The sequence below is a fragment of the Procambarus clarkii genome, chromosome 72, assembly GCF_040958095.1.
Source record: "Procambarus clarkii isolate CNS0578487 chromosome 72, FALCON_Pclarkii_2.0, whole genome shotgun sequence".
In the NCBI taxonomy this organism is placed as follows: Eukaryota; Metazoa; Arthropoda; class Malacostraca; order Decapoda; family Cambaridae; genus Procambarus; species Procambarus clarkii.
This window is the reverse complement of record NC_091221.1, coordinates 10,518,304-10,534,138: the sequence shown is the minus strand read 5'-3', so window position 1 is coordinate 10,534,138 and position 15,835 is coordinate 10,518,304. Positions and strand designations below refer to the sequence as shown.

General features: G+C 48.7%; 1 protein-coding gene across 10 annotated transcripts in view; it reads right to left on the bottom strand.

Annotated features, from left to right (window-relative positions):
- The window catches only part of LOC123773700 (uncharacterized), a 510,416-nt gene that overhangs the window by 241,795 nt on the left and 252,786 nt on the right, over positions 1-15,835 (bottom strand). For 9 of the 10 annotated variants that reach the window (XM_069312488.1, XM_069312490.1, XM_069312489.1 and 6 more), the window contains exons 3-5: positions 11,906-11,959; positions 1,949-2,468; positions 216-404 (exon numbers count right to left, since the gene is read on the bottom strand). In XM_069312488.1, the coding sequence (XP_069168589.1) occupies positions 216-404; positions 1,949-2,468; positions 11,906-11,959 (763 nt within the window). The remainder of the gene's footprint in view (positions 1-215; positions 405-1,948; positions 2,469-11,905; positions 11,960-15,835) is intronic. The other variant, XM_069312484.1, reaches the window with a different exon arrangement.

Genomic DNA, 15,835 nt, shown 5'->3' with positions numbered 1-15,835 from the left:
AAGACCACGTGTTCATGTTTACAGTCACTCAAGACCACGTGTTCATGTTTACACAAACATTCAAGACCACGTGTTCAGATGTTTACACAATCGTGTTTACACAGACGTGACAAACAATAGGCCTACACCTGCACACCTACACCTGCACACCTGCACCTACACACCTACACCTACACACCACAGGTGACGAAGCACCACGCGAAGCACAGACTGACCTGGCAGCGATTTGCTTGCGGCGCTCGTCCTTGTATCTCTGTATCCTCTCCCTTCGCTCCTGCTCGGCCCGCTCGGCCTGCTCGGCCTCCGGTAGGTCGGTGCGTGACCCGCCCCCAGCACCGGCCCCGCTGCTCTTCTGCTGCACCATCCTCCTCCTGCTGCTGCTGCTGTTGCTGCTGCTACTGCTGCTGCGGGAGTATTGAACACTGACGTCACTGCTACAGTATGCTGTGGTAATTGACAGCATATACCAGCTGACAACAGGCACAGCTGTCAACAATCAACGGTAACAACGGTGACAGCGCCACAGGTGCACGTGTATGTATTATTATTTGAAACAAAACAGAATAAAGCTCAAAAGAAGACAGTTTTGACTCTTATTATAGACAAAAGACAGTCACTAGAGGCGAGAAACAAGTGAAGGTTAGAGGTCGATATACTCTACAGGCTTGGAAGCCTCTTAATACTGAAGGTATAAAGATATACACTGTTAATAAACACGTTGAAGGGCATTCAAGTCTATTGAGAGGTTCAGAGTGTGTGTGTGGGTGTGTTTGGGTCTTTACCTTATTGTTTGTGGGTTTGTTTGGGTCTTTACCTTATAGTGTGGGTGTGTTTGGGTCTTTACCTTATTGTTTGTGGGTTTGTTTGGGTCTTTACCTTATAGTGTGGGTGTGTTTGGGTCTTTACCTTATTGTTTGTGGGTGTATTTGGGTCTTTACCTTATTGTTTGTGGGTGTGTTTGGGTCTTTACCTTATTGTTTGTGGGTGTGTTTGGGTCTTTACCTTATTGTTTGTGGGTGTGTTTGGGTCTTTACCTTATTGTTTGTGGGTGTGTTTGGGTCTTTACCTTATTGTTTGTGGGTGTGTTTGGGTCTTTACCTTATTGTTTGTGGGTGTGTTTGGGTCTTTACCTTATTGTTTGTGGGTGTGTTTGGGTCTTTACCTTATTGTGTGGGTGTGTTTGGGTCTTTACCTTATTGTTTGTGGGTGTGTTCGGGTCTTCACCTTATTGTGTGGATGTGTTTGGGTCTTTACCTTATAGTGTGGGTGTGTTTGGGTCTTTACCTTATAGTGTGGGTGTGTTTGGGTCTTTACCTTATAGTGTGGGTGTGTTTGGGTCTTTACCTTATAGTGTGGGTGTGTTTGGGTCTTTACCTTATAGTGTGGGTGTGTTTGGGTCTTTACCTTATAGTGTGGGTGTGTTTGGGTCTTTACCTTATAGTGTGGGTGTGTTTGGGTCTTTACCTTATAGTGTGGGTGTGTTTGGGTCTTTACCTTATAGTGTGGGTGTGTTTGGGTCTTTACCTTATTGTTTGTGGGTGTGTTTGGGTCTTTACCTTATTGTGTGGGTGTGTTTGGGTCTTTACCTTATTGTTTGTGGGTGTGTTCGGGTCTTCACCTTATTGTGTGGATGTGTTTGGGTCTTTACCTTATAGTGTGGGTGTGTTTGGGTCTTTACCTTATAGTGTGGGTGTGTTTGGGTCTTTATCTTATTGTGTGGGTGTGTTTGGGTCTTTACCTTATAGTGTGGGTGTGTTCGGGTCTTCACCTTATAGTGTGGGTGTGTTTGGGTCTTTACCTTATTGTGTGGGTGTGTTTGGGTCTTTACCTTATAGTGTGGGTGTGTTTGGGTCTTTACCTTATAGTGTGGGTGTGTTTGGGTCTTTACCTTATAGTGTGGGTGTGTTTGGGTCTTTACCTTATAGTGTGGGTGTGTTTGGGTCTTTACCTTATTGTCTTCTCTGGCGAGCCTGGCCTCCCATCGTCGGCGTTCTCTGGTCTCTGCTTCTCTCTCCTCTTCTCTCTCTCTTCTCCCTGTCTCTGCTTCTCTGGGTGCCTTCGGTTGTCTCTCTCCTCGCTTCTCCTCTTCTCTCGTTCTATGCTCTTCTTTCGTTCCCTCTCCACACTCTTCCTCCTCTCTCTCTCTTCACTCTTCCTTCTCCTCTCACGATCTTCCAGAGACTTTCTCTTCTCCCTCTCCTGCGACTTTCTCCTACGTTCCTTCTCTTCACTTCCCTGCGCCTTAGCTGCTCTCTGTCTCTCCCTATCACCGATCTTCAGCCGATCATACTCCAATTTCTTATCCTTTCGCTCCCTTTCCTTCAGTTTTTCAGCCTCAGAGGGCCGCTCCTTCTGTCTCTCCTTCGGCCTGTCCTTCGGCTTATGTCTCTCAGACTCGCTCCTCCTCTGTCTCTCCTTGGGACGCTCCCCGTCACTACCCTTCTGCGCCTCCTTCAGCGGCGAGCGACCTGCAACAGAAAGCAACAAGTTTATATAAGTCATAACTTGATCTTTCCTGGGAAAATATGCCAGGTGGAAGTTACTAAGATGGTTAAGTTCGTAGGTTAGCACGAGAGAGAGAGAGAGAGAGAGAGAGAGAGAGAGAGAGAGAGAGAGAGAGAGAGAGAGAGAGAGAGAGAGAGAGAGAGAGAGAGAGAGAGAGAGAGAGAAGGAAGGAATTATCAAGGGAAAGCGCCAAGCCATTACGACTATATAGCACTGGGAAGGGGTCAGGATAAGGATTTGGGATGGGACGGGGGGAAGGAATGGTGCCCCAATCACTTGGACGGTCGGGGATTGAACACCGACCTGCATGAAGCGAGACCGTCGCTCTACCGTCCAGCCCAAGTGGTTGGGTAGAGAGAGAGAGAGAGAGAGAGAGAGAGAGAGAGAGAGAGAGAGAGAGAGAGAGAGAGAGAGAGAGAGACAGACAGAGAGAGACAGAGAGAGAGAGAGAGAGAGAGAGAGATGGTAAGGATATTTAAAGCTGTCAAGCTTTAGCTGCCAAGCCAAATATGTTAGTTCACCACCATTGTTCCATTGAGAACCGCTAAAATAACACCATGAACAGAACTAATGTTCTCGAATATGAACATTGAAATGAACATCATAAACACATATCATTAACCTCCCCAAACACAACTGTTCTTGTTCACTCTTGAGCGTTAGGTCTTTGACCAGCTACTGGACCAGCCAACTGCTTAATGATCCTTCAGGTGAACAGCGGTAACTAGGAAAGTTAACTAGGAGGAGGACCTCCGTCTCTGACCTGCGTCACAGTTAAGTTACCCCTCGCGACGGCTCGCTCCATTTTCTGTTAGCGTCGTCGACCTGCCATCCACGTTTTCTTTACAAGTACTAATATAGTCGACCAGGTACTTGGAAGGTGTCGACCAGAGACCAGAGTCACCTGGGAGGTGTCGACCAGAGACCAGAGTCACCTGGGAGGTGTCGACCAGAGACCAGAGTCACCTGGGAGGTGTCGACCAGAGACCAGAGTCACCTGGGAGGTGTCGACCAGAGACCAGAGTCACCTGGGAGGTGTCGACCAGAGACCAGAGTCACCTGGGAGGTGTCGACCAGAGATCAGAGTCACCTGGGAGGTGTCGACCAGAGACCAGAGTCACCTGGGAGGTGTCGACCAGAGATCAGAGTCACCTGGGAGGTGTCGACCAGAGACCAGAGTCACCTGGGAGGTGTCGACCAGAGACCAGAGTCACCTGGGAGGTGTCGACCAGAGACCAGAGTCACCTGGGAGGTGTCGACCAGAGACCAGAGTCACCTGGGAGGTGTCGACCAGAGATCAGAGTCACCTGGGAGGTGTCGACCAGAGATCAGAGTCACCTGGGAGGTGTCGACCAGAGACCAGAGTCACCTGGGAGGTGTCGACCAGAGATCAGAGTCACCTGGGAGGTGTCGACCAGAGACCAGAGTCACCTGGGAGATGTCGACCAGGCCACCAGAGCCACCTGGCAGATGTCGACCAGCCCACCTGAGCTACCTGGGAGATGTCGACCAAATCCACAAGGGCCGTGACGTGGATTCGACCACAACACTAGAAGAACTCCCAGAACCCCATCAACCAGGTATCAACCAGGTATCAACCAGGTATCAACCAGTGGAGGATTGATGTGTCCACTCACACACTAGTGACTATAGTACCATTGTGTACTTATTCAAATGAGAATAAGTTGATATTTTTGGACATAATTGAGTGGGAGATATGCGGGTCTGGAGTGGCACTCAAGGGCCTTGTTTTAGTGCCTCGGCACTATAGGCAGTTATCGTGGTGGCACTGCCCCCCCCCTTGTGCTGTTACCCAGTGAGTCACTAAAGTGGTTACTCAACACTCAAGGAGGAGGTCCTCTCTCTCTCTGGGTGAGGGGGGGGGGGTGTATTTGATTACCCTGTGTGTGTACTCACCTAGTTGTGCTTGCGGGGGTTGAGCTTTGGCTCTTTGGTCCCGCCTCTCAACTGTCAATCAACAGGTGTACAGGTTCCTGAGCCTATCGGTCTCTATCATATCTACACTTGAAACTGTGTATGGAGTCAGCCTCCACCACATCACTTCCTAATGCATTCCACCTGCATTCCTACTTTGACACTGAAAAAGTTCTTTCTAACGTCCCTGTGGCTCATTTGGGTACTCAGTTTCCACCTGTGTCCCCTTGTTCGCGTCCCACCCGTGTTAAACAGCATACCTTTATCTACCCTGTCAATTCCTCTGAGAATTTTGTAGGTAGTGATCATGTCTCCCCTTTCCTTCCTTTTTTTCAAGCGTCGTTAGGTCTAGTTCCTTCAACCTTTCTTCCTACCCCATCTTTCGCAATTCCGAGATCGATCCCGCAGCATCCTTGGACTCCACTACACGGTCTCAATATTTTCCTAAAAGTCCTTCACTAACTTATACTCGAATCTAATTTCCTAAAATTAGGAAAACACCACCAAATTGTGGCAAAAAAAACACAATTGCAGAAACACAATCTATCACACACCCGCGTCTACCATGTCAGCGCCCCGGAATATTTTGTATTGCGTGATCACGTCTCTCCGTGTGACAATTCCAGTGATAAGTGGATGAGTGGCTCTTGTGGTGCCTTACCTCTACACTCTGGGGACTATAATGGACTGCCTCATGCCTCTACTCAAGCTCTCGTATTCCAGAACTGCTCTGTTGGATAACACTCAAGTAGCAGGTATTATCGCTAGGTGAACAGAGGCATTAGGTGAGAGAAGCTCTGCCCCATTAGCTAGACAGCTGCCATAAAGGATAAGTGAACAAGTGAATAACTAACAGCTTTAACCCTTATCCTTTTCAGAGGTTAATGGGTGTCCCCCAAGAAGCAGATAAGAGCCAGTGATTAGTGAGGTTCTCACAAGGCTCATAATGGGAGGCATTACCCAGCGATTGTCAGCCTTATCGCACACAGGGGTAATGCTGGGGCATATATCTTCCTTCCTATCGCCTTTAACTCACCTTATGTAGCATGATATCTTATGAATGAGGATAACCCCCCATTTCCCCACCCCCCCCCCTGCCCTTAACCCCCCCCCCCTTCCCCCCCCCAGGCGCCGGCGAGAAACAATGGGCAAAGTTCCTTTCACCCTATGCCCCTGTTACCTAGCAGTAAATAGGTACCTGGGTGTTAGTCAGCTGTCACGGGCTGCTTCCTGGGGGTGGAGGCCTGGTCGAGGACCGGGCCGCGGGGACACTAAAAACCCCGAAATCATCTCATGATAACCTCAAGATAACCTGGTAAGGTGAACCTTCAAAACCTTAAATTACAACACCAGCTTCAACATCTGAGTGTTCAACACCTGAGGCCTCAACACCTGTCTCCTCAACACCTGGACCTTCAACTCCGGGACCAGTATCTTGAGTAACGTGAACATGGCATGAATCCATCGGGTTAGCCACAGCGGGTGTCTAGTTCCATCGAGTCTCTGGCGACATTCACGTTGTTCTCCAGAACATGTGAACACTTCTAGACGAGGGTTGAACACTGCTAGACGAGGGTTGAACACTTCTAGACGAGGGTTGAACACTTCTAGACGAGAGTTGAACACTTCTAGACGAGAGTTGAACACTTCTAGACGAGAGTTGAACACTTCTAGACGAGAGTTGAACACTTCTAGACGAGAGTTGAACACTTCTAGACGAGAGTTGAACACTTCTAGACGAGAGTTGAACACTTCTAGACGAGAGTTGAACACTTCTAGACGAGAGTTGAACACTTCTAGACGAGAGTTGAACACTTCTAGACGAGAGTTGAACACATGTGAACACCTCCACATTACACTGGAGAGATGCCAACATACTGGCATGAACCCAGCATCCCAACTCTTGCATACAGGATCAGCCTGGCAAATAAATATTGCAGACCGCAAGATATTCCTCCGTGATTGCAACATAGTTCTTGCTATCATCTCGTGGCTGTTTATATAATATAAATACTAAATAGGATTGTGATATATTGCATTTCAACCTTTCTAAAACTGGTGGAAAATCAGATATATTCAGAATTTAATTGTTCACTCTCTAAATATAATCATATTGATCTGATTCTTTACTTATCTAGTGATCAATATTGGCCCAATACTTCTACTCCCCAAGCCCGGCCCGAGATCGATCCCGCAGCATCCTTGAACTCAACTACGCGGTCTCAATATATTCCTAAAAGTCCTTCAGTAACTTATACTCGAATCTAATTTCCTAAAATTAGGAAATTAGGCTTGACCAGGCTTGACGAGGCCGGGCTTGACTTGTGAGAGCTTGGTCCACCAGGCTGTTGCTGCTTGGAGCGGCCCGCAGGCCCACATACCCACCACAGCCCGGTTGGTCCGGCACTTTTGTTTTTAGAAAACAATCTAGGTTTTTCTTGAAGATGTCCACGGTTGTTCCGGCAATATTTCTTATATTTCAACCTGTCGCCAGGTCGTTGGCTCTATAATATTCTAGAGTCACGCATTTCAGGTGTTAATTCAGGGGCTAATTCAGGTTTCAGGTGTTAAATCAGGTGTAAATTCAGGTGTTAATTGTGAGGTTGCCTCCGGGTCAGGTCGTGTGAGGTGACCTCCACAGATCTCCAGTATCATCTATTGATACTGGTAATGGCTCCAAAGGGCCACCACTTACGGGCTATTCATGCCCGTGCCACCTTTTGGGTGGCTTAATCTTCATCAATCAAACTACATTTGGGACTTTGAGGAGGACGTTGATAGTCAGATCGCTTGTCGAGAGACGTTCCAGCAGCCAGACTGGCCTTCCTAAGCCTGGTGGGGGACTGTGAACTTAAGTTTCAAAGCTCAAAGTTTTTTTGGTGAGTGAACTTTACAATTGACATGTGTTTTAAACTTAGATAGGGAGCCGGTCGGCCGAGCGGACAGCACGCTGGACTTGTGATCCTGTGGTCCTGGGTTCGATCCCAGGCGCCGGCGAGAAACAATGGGCAGAGTTTCTTTAACCCTATGGCCCTGTTACCTAGCATTAAAATAGGTACCTGGGTGTTAGTCAGCTGTCACGAGCTGCTTCCTGGGGGTGGAGGCCTGGTCGAGGACCGGGCCGCGGGGACACTAAAAAGCCCCGAAATCATCTCAAAGATAACCTCAAGATAACCTCAAAATGTTAGTGTGATTATCAGGGGCAGTCAGGTGTAGGTGTTCTCAACTTCTTGTGTGGTGACTCAAATTGTGTATCAATGTTGACATTCAACTTCAAATCTCAGAGTTCAATCCCCGACCGTCCACAAGTGGTTGGGCACCATTCCTTTCCCCCCGTCCCATCCCAAATCCTGACCCCTTCCCAGTGCTATACAGTCGCAATGGCTTGGTGCTTTCCCCCTGATAGTTCCCTTCCCTTCAACTTCAAATCATATGGTTGAATGATGATATCCATATGAGCGGAAGATCTAATATGAAATATATAATTGATTAACTTACTTTTTAAATGGACTTTAATTGTGATCCAGAGATCTTGGATTCTTTTTAAATGGACTTTAATTGTGATCCAGAGATCTTGGATTCTTTTTAAATGGACTTTAATTGTGATCCAGAGATCTTGGATTCTTTTTAAATGGACTTTAATTGTGATCCAGAGATCTTGGATTCTTTTTAAATGGACTTTAATTGTGATCCAGAGATCTTGGATTCTTTTTAAATGGACTTTAATTGTGATCCAGAGATCTTGGATTGTCTATGATATATTGGAAGTTAGAGTGGAAGGCACTTGAGGTTATCTTGAGATGATTTCGGGGCTTTAGTGTCCCCGCGGCCCGGTCCTCGACCAGGCCTCCACCCCCAGGAAGCAGCCCGTGACAGCTGACTAACACCCAGGTACCTATTTTACTGCTAGGTAACAGGGGCATAGGGTGAAAGAAACTGTGCCCATTGTTTCTCGCCGGCGCCTGGGATCGAACCCAGGACCACAGGATCATAAGTCCAGCGTGCTGTCCGCTCGGCCGACCGGCTCAACCTGGTGCTTAACCTTATTGTTTGAGCCAGGAGAACACACACACACACACACACACACACACACACACACACACACACACACACACACACACAAACACACACACCATTCACAGATACCTGGTTTAGACAGAGCCGCTTGGGCACTCCTCAGCCACAGTAGGCAGCTGAAAAAGTGGTAGTGGAAGCAGAGTGGTAGCACAGTGGTCTACACAACGTAGTGAGACCCCCCCACCAGGTAACCACTAACCCCCCTATAAGGACCCCCACGACCCCAGGGGAGGGGGGGGGGTCACAAAATAATTATACCACTCAAAGGGAAAGACTATAAAACCCGTTCCGGCTTAACTACCCAACAAAGGACCCCCAAAATGCCATTATGTTCCCTGCAAGCTTTATATTTCGGGAATTCACGTTTTCATTCGCAAATGTAATTAAAATGTGACATTTGACCCAACTATTCATTTGGCGACTAGCGGTGACAAAGGTGCTTCCTGTTGTTGGTTAGGTTAAATGTTTCATTACTATGGCTTATATACTGACCGTGTGTTATTGAGGCGCTTCTCTACTTCCCTCACACCTCACTACCCCTCACTGACTCATTCCTCACCTCTCACTATCCCTCACTGACTCCTTCCTCACCTCTCACTATCCCTCACTGACTCCTTCCTCACCTCTCACTACCCCTCACTGACTCATTCCTCACCTCTCACTACCCCTCACTGCCTCCCTCCTCACCTCTCACTACCCCTCACTGCCTCCTTCCTCACCTCTCACTACCCCTCACTGCCTCCCTCCTCACCTCTCACTACCCCTCACTGCCTCCTTCCTCATCTCTCACTACCCCTCATTGCCTCCTTCCTCACCCCTCACTATACCTCACTGCCTCCTTCCTCACCTCTCACTATACCTCACTGCCTCCTTCCTCACCTCTCACTACCCCTCACTGCCTCCTTCTTCACCCCTCACTATACCTCACTGCCTCCTTCCTCACCTCTCACTCATCCTCAACTCACTCATGACGTTAATATATATATATATATATATATATATATATATATATATATATATATATATATATATATATATATATATATATATATATATATATATATATATACATTATGCAAGAACACGACCTAACCTAACCTTTAACATACCATATAGAACGAATTAAGAGCGAAACAGAGAGAAAGGAACGAAGACTTTAGACAAACATGAACCAGACCCCCCTAACACCTCCCCCCCCAGGCCCCCATCAAGGTCACCCCCCCCCCCTCAAGGTCACTTACACCCCCCTTACATTCCCACAAAGGATCGCTCATCTTGCTTTAATTATAACCGGTATTAAAGTTAAGATTTCCATCTCGTAACGTCTTATTCCTTAATGTATCGTGTCTTCCCATATTATATCTCATATTGTATCGTCTTCAACTATGACACTATGGTTACTGACCATGGCACTATGGTTACTGACCATGGCACCATGGCTACTGACCATGGCACTATGGTTACTGACCATGGCACCATGGCTACTGATCATAGCACTATGGTTACTGACCATGGCACTATGGTTACTGACCATGGCACCATGGCTACTGACCATAGCACTATGGTTACTGACCATGGCACCATGGCTACTGACCATGGCACTATGGTTACTGACCATGGCACCATGGCTACTGATCATAGCACTATGGTTACTGACCATGGCACTATGGTTACTGACCATGGCACCATGGCTACTGACCATAGCACTATGGTTACTGACCATGGCACCATGGCTACTGACCATGGCACTATGGTTACTGACCATGGCACCATGGCTACTGATCATAGCACTATGGTTACTGACCATGGCACTATGATTACTGACCATGGCACCATGGCTACTGACCATAGCACTATGGTTACTGACCATGGCACCATGGCTACTGACCATGGCACCATGGCTACTGATCATAGCACTATGGTTACTGACCATGGCACCATGGCTACTGATCATAGCACTATGGTTACTGACCATGGCACCATGGCTACTGATCATAGCACTATGGTTACTGACCATGGCACTATGATTACTGACCATGGCACCATGGCTACTGACCATAGCACTATGGTTACTGACCATGGCACCATGGCTACTGACCATAGCACTATGGTTACTGACCATGGCACCATGGCTACTGACCATAGCACTATGATTACTGACCATGGCACCATGGCTACTGACCATAGCACTATGGTTACTGACCATGGCACCATGGCTACTGACCATAGCACTATGGTTACTGACCATGGCACCATGGCTACTGATCATAGCACTATGGTTACTGACCATGGCACTATGATTACTGACCATGGCACCATGGCTACTGACCATAGCACTATGGTTACTGACCATGGCACCATGGCTACTGATCATAGCACTATGGTTACTGACCATGGCACTATGATTACTGACCATGGCACTATAACTACTGACCATGGCACTATGATTACTGACCATGGCACTATAACTACTGACCATGGCACTATGACTACTGACCATGGCACTATGGCTACTGACCATGGCACTATAACTACTGACCATGGCACTATGATTACTGACCATGGCACTATGGCTACTGACCATGGCACTATGGTTACTGACCATGGCACTATGATTACCAAAGGCTTAAATATATCATACCATGGGACTGAAAGGAAGTTAGTTACTGGATAATACGTCAAATAAGCTTCCTTATTAAGGCCACTCCATAGCTCAGTCATAAGAGCTTGAACCTCACACACACACACACACACACACACACACACACACACACACACACACACACACACACACACACACACACAAGGGGGTCCAGGATTCGAGTCTCCTAGCACCCAGATGAATGTAATAAGTTACATAGAATGAAGGAACAAAATACAGGCGTCAGAACACATTTCATAGATTACAGAATGAATGGTTAGGGACTGGGAAGACAAGGGCTTGTAAGGGCTAGGGAACTGTGGGATTGGAGAGATTAATCCCTTAATCTCAATTCCCTTGAGATCAGGGGATTAGGGTCAGTTTACAAAGGCTGTTTTAAGGGATGTAAAAGTTGTGAATTAAAGGATTGAAGATTAAGGGGGATTGGGGAGGGGGATTGTGGGACAAAGACTGTACACAGCGGTACACAGACTGTACACAGACTGTACACAGCTGTACAGACTGTACACAGACGGTACACAGCCGATACACAACGGTACACAAACGGTACACATCCGATACACAACGGTACACAGACGGTACACAGCTGAACACAGACGGTACACAGCTGAACACAGACGGTACACAGCTGAACACAGACGGTACACAGCTGAACACAGACGGTACACAGCTGAACACAGACGGTACATAGCCGATATACAACGGTACACAGCGGTACACACGTACCCTTTCCAGTGCGGTGCGGCGAGGCGTCGTGGTCCAAATGGTCGTCCCTCTCGCCTGCAATAGCAAAAATACATTAGATACAACACAATAATAATACAACAGCCTTAAACAGAACAACATGTGTGGAAGCATCGGAGTGTGTATATATGAATGCTACACAGTATTCATCTATAGACATCCATATATGGTGAAACACATGTGAAGAACCTCTCACACACTCACAGCTCCCTGACAAGAGGGAGCCAGCTTAGCTTAGCTGCCAACACCCACACATGGTGTCAGCAAGGCGGACAGCCCGCCTGCTTTCATACCTCTCACTGTATTTCCCACTTCTATACTTCCCTTCACCTACGCCTCTCCTTCCTCTTTACTTACGAGTGTATAAGTGAGGCTGTGTGAGAGAGAGAGAGAGAGAGAGAGAGAGAGAGAGAGAGAGAGAGAGAGAGAGAGAGAGAGAGAGAGAGAGAGAGAGAGAGAGAGAGAGAGAGACAGAGAGAGACAGAGAGAGAGAGACAGAGACAGAGAGAGAGAGAGAGAGAGAGAGAGAGAGAGAGAGAGAGAGAGAGAGAGAGAGAGAGAGAGAGAGAGAGAGAGAGAGAGAGAGAGAGAGAGAGAGAGAGAGAGAGAGAGAAGAAATAGGTATACTGGCTTGAGGAATATATTTCACAAGAGCTGCAACAATGGGGGTATTGTCGTCGTATAACCACCACTCTTCATCTACCCATTGGCAGGGGCTCCCCCCCCCTCCCATGACCCCCAGACCCATGACCCCCCCTCCCCAATAGGGACAGGAGGGGGGGGGGGGGTAACAGGAGGCCAGGGCCCATGCCCTGAGGACGGAAGAATCTTAGTCTATCTCATATCCTCTCCCCATATGATAGTCGTCGCCGCTACGGTAAGGTGAGGGGTGTGGAGAGGGGAGAGGGGTGTAGTGAGGGGAGACAGCGTGAGGACCAGGAAGCTACACAAGCAACAACACAGCTGCGGTCAATACCTATCTTGACTGGCCCAGACCTGCACCAGTATTGTCCCCCTTCACCTGGTGTGGGCCACCCCCCTTGTGAGGGGTGGTGGGGGGGGTGAGGGAGGGTGCCAGGGGAGGTCCATTGTGTCAGGGACACCTACACCTACACCCACCAGGTCTACACACACCGACATCAGCCTCTCTAAGGCTCCCACAGTCACTACACTCTTCCTGTGTACAATACTTCAGTTCTTTCTAGTTCCTATCCAGTTATGATAGCAGGCGGGCTGTCCGCCTTGCTGATACGATGTTATGATAGCAGGCGGGTTGTCCGCCTTGCTGATACGATGTTATGATAGCAGGCGGGTTGTCCGCCTTGCTGATACGATGTTATGATAGCAGGCGGGCTGTCCGCCTTGCTGATGCGATGTTATGATAGCAGGCGGGCTGTCCGCCTTGCTGATGCGATGTTATGATAGCAGGCGGGCTGTCCGCCTTGCTGACACGATGTTATGATAGCAGGCGGGCTGTCCGCCTTGCTGATGCGATGTTATGATAGCAGGCGGGCTGTCCGCCTTGCTGATGCGATGTTATGATAGCAGGCGGGCTGTCCGCCTTGCTGACACGATGTTATGATAGCAGGCGGGCTGTCCGCCTTGCTGATGCGATGTTATGATAGCAGGCGGGTTGTCCGCCTTGCTGACGCGATGTTATGATAGCAGGCGGGCTGTCCGCCTTGCTGACACGATGCTATATGGAAAAATGTATTTTGGGGTTTAATTCCTCTCGAGCAGATCTAAGCTCTTGGGCCCCAGCTCGGCCGCAGCCCCATGTTTAGTGACTGTTAAGGGCCTCATGGAGTCCCTGAATTGCCTTGTTAGATGCTAAACGGTGGTTTGTGTTGCTTGTAGTTTGTGCCTCTTAATTGTCTTTAATGTGTGTAGAGGCAAGGAGGTATATAGAGGCAACAGAGCCTCGTATAAGTGGAGTTACTGGCTCTAAGGCTCTGGAACCCCTTCACAGTACAGAGCCTCATATACCCCCTCTCTTGTACCTCCCTTTTCCCCTCTGCCCACACGCCCCCTCCCCTCTTTGACCCACAACCCCCCCCCCTTACCTAGGTCAGTCCGCTCAACCATGTAATCGAATGTATTTGTCGCTATCTCCCGTAATACCGTCTGTATGTCACTCTAGGGCGGCTCAGGGTGGAGGGGGGGAGAGGGAGTGGGGGTGGGGAAGAGAGGGGGGTAGGGGTGGCATTTGGGGGGTAGGGAGCTGTTAGACAGTATGTAGTTTGGTGAGTTACTGAGCACTACAGCCACAGGTGATTGTGGTACTTTTGCAATGAGTGGTTGCTGGGGGGGTAGGTAGGGGGGGAAGGGGGGTGGTGATTGGGGGTGATTGGGGGAAGGGGTGGTTGGGGAGGGGGTGGAGCTGGGAGATCAACTACATGACTGATTCCACAAGTTTTAACGAGGCGCTCCTTACTTACAGTCACTTGTCTTAAGTCGACGCACTTGTCAACCACTACTACTCCCTAGTCACAATCACCACCACCAATCACTAACAACCACCACGGGTGCAAAAACAATCACCTGTCTACGTCAATAAGCTCACGTGACCCTGGCGGCCACAGGTGCGAGGCTGACATACCTGTAATCTGGAATGTTTATGACACCAGAATCATCTTTCCGCGTTTGTTGTGGCCGCCATGTTTGTTGTTGTTGTGGCCGCCATGTTTGTTGTTGTTGTGGCCGCCATGTTTGTTGTTGTTGTGGCCGCCATGTTTGTTGTTGTTGTGGCCGCCATGTTTGTTGTTGTTGTGGCCGCCATGTTTGTTGTTGTTGTGGCCGCCATGTTTGTTGTTGTTGTGGCCGCCATGTTTGTTGTTGTGGCCGCCATGTTTGTTGTTGTGGCCGCCATGTTTGTTGTTGTTGTGGCCGCCATGTTTGTTGTTGTTGTGGCCGCCATGTTTGTTGTTGTGGCCGCCATGTTTGTTGTTGTGGCCGCCATGTTTGTTGTTGTTGTGGCCGCCATGTTTGTTGTTGTTGTGGCCGCCATGTTTGTTGTTGTTGTGGCCGCCATGTTTGTTGTTGTGGCCGCCATGTTTGTTGTTGTGGCCGCCATGTTTGTTGTTGTTGTGGCCGCCATGTTTGTTGTTGTTGTGGCCGCCATGTTTGTTGTTGTTGTGGCCGCCATGTTTGTTGTTGTTGTGGCCGCCATGTTTGTTGTTGTGGCCGCCATGTTTGTTGTTGTTGTGGCCGCCATGTTTGTTGTTGTGGCCGCCATGTTTGTTGTTGTGGCCGCCATGTTTGTTGTTGTGGCCGCCATGTTTGTTGTTGTTGTGGCCGCCATGTTTGTTGTTGTTATGGCCGCCATGTTTGTTGTTGTGGCCGCCATGTTTGTTGTTGTGGCCGCCATGTTTGTTGTTGTTGTGGCCGCCATGTTTGTTGTTGTTGTGGCCGCCATGTTTGTTGTTGTGGCCGCCATGTTTGTTGTTGTGGCCGCCATGTTTGTTGTTGTTGTGGCCGCCATGTTTGTTGTTGTGGCCGCCATGTTTGTTGTTGTTGTGGCCGCCATGTTTGTTGTTGTTGTGGCCGCCATGTTTGTTGTTGTTGTGGCCGCCATGTTTGTTGTTGTTGTGGCCGCCATGTTTGTTGTTGTGGCCGCCATGTTTGTTGTTGTTGTGGCCGCCATGTTTGTTGTTGTTGTGGCCGCCATGTTTGTTGTTGTGGCCGCCATGTTTGTTGTTGTTGTGGCCGCCATGTTTGTTGTTGTGGCCGCCATGTTTGTTGTTGTTGTGGCCGCCATGTTTGTTGTTGTGGCCGCCATGTTTGTTGTTGTTGTGGCCGCCATGTTTGTTGTTGTTGTGGCCGCCATGTTTGTTGTTGTTGTGGCCGCCATGTTTGTTGTTGTTGTGGCCGCCATGTTTGTTGTTGTGGCCGCCATGTTTGTTGTTGTGGCCG